Source organism: Fulmarus glacialis, unplaced genomic scaffold (genome assembly GCF_000690835.1).
Source record: "Fulmarus glacialis isolate BGI_N327 unplaced genomic scaffold, ASM69083v1 scaffold13602, whole genome shotgun sequence".
In the NCBI taxonomy this organism is placed as follows: Eukaryota; Metazoa; Chordata; class Aves; order Procellariiformes; family Procellariidae; genus Fulmarus; species Fulmarus glacialis.
The window spans coordinates 646-5,174 of NW_009197253.1; the positions used below are offsets into that span (position 1 = coordinate 646).

Here is a 4,529-nt window from a genome sequence, read left to right on the forward strand (position 1 = left end):
GTGGGCGCGGCCTGCGGGCGCTGCCGGGCCGCCTGCCGCGCCGGGAGATGGCAGAGCCGGCTCCGGGCACTGACGTATGTTTGGGATGATCTGAGCGATAACAAAGTTTTTCATCTGACCGCCTGCAGCTCCCGCTGCACCGCCCCTGCGGCTGCGGGGAGGGGTATGGCCCTCGCGGGTCCCCTGGGTGCCGTGGGAAGTGCTGGCTCCTCGGCTGTGTGGAGAGGAGTCGCAGACGCCGCTGGGACTGCCGGCGAGGCACGACCGAGCTCAGCATGGGGCTCCGGCTCCCGCTGCGCCGGAGCGCCAGCTTCACCCCCGACCACCCTGCCCTCATGGAGGTGCCCGGCCCCACCGCCCTGAAGATGGAAGCAAACGTCCTTGTTATGGGAGCGGACAACGTGGGGAAATCAGGTAAGAAGTGACCGTGAGCTGGGAGCAGGGGGTTTCCAAGCAGGGAGATCCGTTTCTCCCCCCGCAAAAAAGGCTGAAAACTGCAGCAGCGTTTGGAGAATAAACTGCAGAGACCAACTCTGCAGGCTGGTGCGATGGGGCTGAGCTTTCAGGGGCGGTGGTGATTCGAGGTGGGGAAGCTGAGCACAACCTTGCAGGCAGCGGGCGAGCGACGGGGGAAGGTATTTTCTGCTGAGCTGTGGTTTGCTGATGCTCTGGTTTGTCCTGTGCCTCTGCTGTGCTCGCAGACCTGCCGAGGGCTGGAAAACTGGAGGTCGTTCCTGCTAGGGGGAGTTCACAGGGGTGCCTGACTCTGCTCTGGATTTAAAAGGGAAAATCCTTCAGGTTTAGGGTTATTCTGATGATTCTTATTCTCCCCTCTGCAGCTCTGACTGTGCGTTTCCTCACCCGGCGCTTTATCGGGGAGTACGGAGACATGGGTGAGTGCCAGGCCGGTTCCCGTTAGAGACTGGCGTCAGAAGGCGAGCCTGCTTCTAGCTGCGGGATTTCATTGCTTCCCATCCTCTCCTGTCTTTTTCCAGAGCCTTCGCCTGCTGCCGGGGCGCTCGATGGTTGTATTTATTCAGTGACCCATCTCTTCACTCCAGAACTGCTTCTCTGGGGTGCAAAAGGTCCTGGGTGGCAGCTGGTGGCACCAGTGTGCCTGGACTGAATGCTGGGGTGGAGGCAGGCTGGGGTGGTCACAGCCCTGGGGACCACCATGTTCCACATGGGTGTCGCTGTACGAAAAGAGCCCTCGGACCTTGCCTTGTGAAGCATGGTCTCCCAGGGTGGATGTGACAGGCTTGTTCCCAGGAGGAGAAGACCTAGGTTGAGGGAGCTATCTCTTGGGTCTGTGAAGATGACCATTTTCCTTCTCATTTTTTGGCAGAATTCATCTACAGCCACAACCTGACTGTGGACGGCCGAGAGATTCTCTTCCACATCTGGGATGTCCCCAATTCCCAGGTGAGAGGGCTCCTCTCCCATCACCTGTTTTCACCCCAGGGAGAAAAAAACCCTCTACTAAAAGTTTCACGGGGGGGAACCATAGGCATAGGCAAAACTCTTGTGTGAGATGGTTTGTAGGGAACTCAACCCTTCTTGCCTGCAGAGCACAGGGCAGCAGCGTTGCTGGCAGGGTAGCAATAGTCACCGTAGCCCATGGTCCTCTGACTGAGGATGTTGGGGCTGAAGCACTAATGTTACCAGCCCGGATTGAGCACAGGACTGTGCTGACAAAGTGGAAGTGCCGCTCTGAGGTCCCCTACAGCCTGCAGTGCTTGCCAGCTGGGTGATGAGGTGAGGACAGTGATGCTGAGGCCCAAATCGTGTCCCCTTGGTGAGGTCTGCCACGTCCTTCCTTGGTACTCCTCTTTCTCTCTGCCCTTCTGCTGCTGCTCGCTAGCTGTTCCGGTCCCAACGGGCTCAGGATTGCCGTGCCCTGTGCTAGCAGGCAGGCATGGGGGGAGGGAGCTGGGTAAAGAAACCTTTCTTTTCTCTTTCCCCAGGAGCAGGCAGAGGAGAGCTCCTCGGAGGAGAAGCGAATCCAGTGGGCAGACAGCTTTGTCCTGGTCTACAGCATCTGCGACCGTGCCAGCTTCAACATCCTGCCCCTCAAAATCCAGTTCATCAAAGCGGCCAAGGAGGGACAGAGCCAGGAGAAGGTGCCCATCGTCATTGTGGGCAACAAACGTGACCTACACCACCAACGGGTAGTGTCCAGCGAGGAGGGTCGGCTCCTGGCCCTCTCTTTAGACTGTGGTTTCTACGAGGTCTCTGCAGCCGAGGCTTATCATGGGGCCCTCATGGTCTTCCATGGACTGGCCGAGCGCATCCCTGACACCAAGCTGGCACTGAAAAAGGGTACGGGGATCCGTGGCATCGTCAAGACCATGTCGGCTGTTTTTGCCCGTAAACGAACGGATTCCCTCTGAGATACAGCCTGGGTGTTGCTTCTCTCCACGCTGCCCAGCTGGACTGAGCCTCCTCCCTGGGTGCCCGTGGAGACGGTGTGCACTTCCATAAGTACGGTGGGTTCCTTGCTGCCCTCCTAACCTCAGGGTCTGGGTCTCTTGCCATACGTGGCCAGTGCAGCTGAGGACTGTAGTGCCTTCCTCTGCTCCCTCCTGTAGAGCTCTTGGCTCCGTGGTGGGACAGGTGGTGGGGCAAAATCTCTACTCTTTGCTGTACCAGATTTTTAGGTGCCTCCTGCTTTCTCCTTCCATCCTCCAATGCTGGAAACCACCAGGTGATCTTGCTGCCGCTCCAGGCAGCATCATCCCCAGCTCCTTCGGAAGGAGCTGCCCGGGGACATGCTGCTTCTGCATGGACACCCAGCTCAATGTCACCCCCTCTTACCCTGGGATCCTTATTCCTGCTTAACGCTTATCAGGGTCCTCTCTGGTAACCCTGGAGCACCCACGAGCTGGCAATGTGCGGGTTTCTCTACTGGGGAGCCACAGGCAGTTCCCATGTGTGCATCACCATGTCCGAGTGTCCCAGAGCCTGCGGCACCAGCTGACCCCCAAGGACCTCGGTGAGGTCCCCATCCTGCCCACCTTGCTTTTGAACCATCCTGCCGTGGTCCTCTCTCCCACAGCCTTTCAGCGACTGTAGCAGTTTCCCTCGTGCAAGCGCTGTACAGGCTGTGCCTGGGAAAAACGAGGCGCGCGGCTCGTTCCCAGGATGGGGATCGCACCGTGCGCCTTCCCAAGCCGCTCCTTCTGTAAAGCTGCCTGTCCCCGGGGAGGGAGGGAGGTGGGGAAAGGGGTCGCTGGGCTCATCGCCGAACCCTTCCGCTGCTGGGAGGTTTTTCCCTGCTTCTCCCCAAACCCTTCCCCTGCTGCGCCTGGGAAAGCAGCGTGTTGGGTTTGTGTGTGCAGTACGGACAGTGATTTCTCTGCTCTGTTCTGGAAATGCAATAAATCGTCTTTGGCAGGAAGCCCCCAGCTCCTCGCGGCTGTGAATTTGTACTCGGGGCGTGGGAAGAGACACGTACTGTGCTGGGCACGAGCCCCCACCGTCCCTGCGGCAGCAACCCGAGGGTGAGTTTCCCGTACCTGCTCCCTTGGCCCTGAGTTGGGCATCTTGCCCCACTCTGCTCCCTCATTTTGGTGACTTGCTGTCGTAAAGCAGCCAAGCAGATGGGGCGAGCGGCAGGTCGGGAAGGTTTATTATTGCAGCGGATACAACAAAGTGTTGCGGGAAGCCAGGCGGTCCTGCGGGAGAGAGGGGCTCCAGGAGCTCCACCTGTTCTCACCGGTCTTCTTCCTGACCTCACCATCCCATCCCACCATCAGCTGGGGGTGGGTGCCTAGGGCTTTCCGACTCATGAGTCCTGCTGGTCGGTGGGGACCTTCAGCTCCTCCATGGAGGAGCAAACTGTGGCCAGGGATGGGCCCTGTGAGGTGGGACAGAGGGAAGAAGGATGGGGAACCAGGCTTGCTATGGTGATGTTTGATGGCTATGCTGTCCTCCCTGCTCTGTCTCAGCGCTGTTCTCAACGTATAGCCCATCTAAGTCCACGCTCTCTGCTCCACAGACCAGGGTGGTCCAGTGCCAAGCCTGGCTGGTCCCTTTTTCTCTTTTCTGGTCTTATCGCTCTTTCTGCATCTCTTTTGCCTCTCTGGTCCCCTCTGGTCCCACCTCCCCCTACCTTCTCCTTCCACCAACAGAGCTTTTGGCTGCCCTTATCCCCCCATCCTGGCCCCGATGCGCTCCAGAAGAAGACATCCCATGGCATGTCTATCACTTCGAGCTCCTGTCCCGATACAGGGGTGCGTGCAGGCAGCTGGCGGGGGCCCGGGCAAAGCATGCTGGGGGGGATTAGAGGGGAGCCGGAATGCTATCATCCTCCCCGCCGGCTCAGTCCTTCTTGAAGGCAGGGCTGTAGAAGTTGGCGTAGTAAGCCCGGCTGTACATGGCCTCGGGGCTGAAGCGGTAGGAGCCCTCGCTCACCCGCCTGTTGTAGGGGGCGAAGGCGGATTTCCGCGGGAGGGGGCACTCGGGCTCGAAGGCAGGGCTGCGGTAGAGGTTGTGCCGCAGGAAGAGGGGGTCCTCGAGCCCCAGGAAAG

At 59.4% G+C, this 4,529-nt stretch overlaps 1 protein-coding gene across 1 annotated transcript; it reads left to right on the top strand.

Moving 5' to 3' along the window:
- Nucleotides 1-275: 275 nt before the first annotated feature.
- On the top strand, nt 276-2,390 carry LOC104072878 (ras-related and estrogen-regulated growth inhibitor-like protein). Its single transcript, XM_009572476.1, has 4 exons — nt 276-414; nt 840-893; nt 1,346-1,422; nt 1,965-2,390. Exons 1-4 carry the CDS (start codon nt 276-278, stop codon nt 2,388-2,390), a joined length of 696 nt encoding a protein of 231 aa, XP_009570771.1.
- The last annotated feature ends 2,139 nt before the right edge of the window (nt 2,391-4,529 follow it).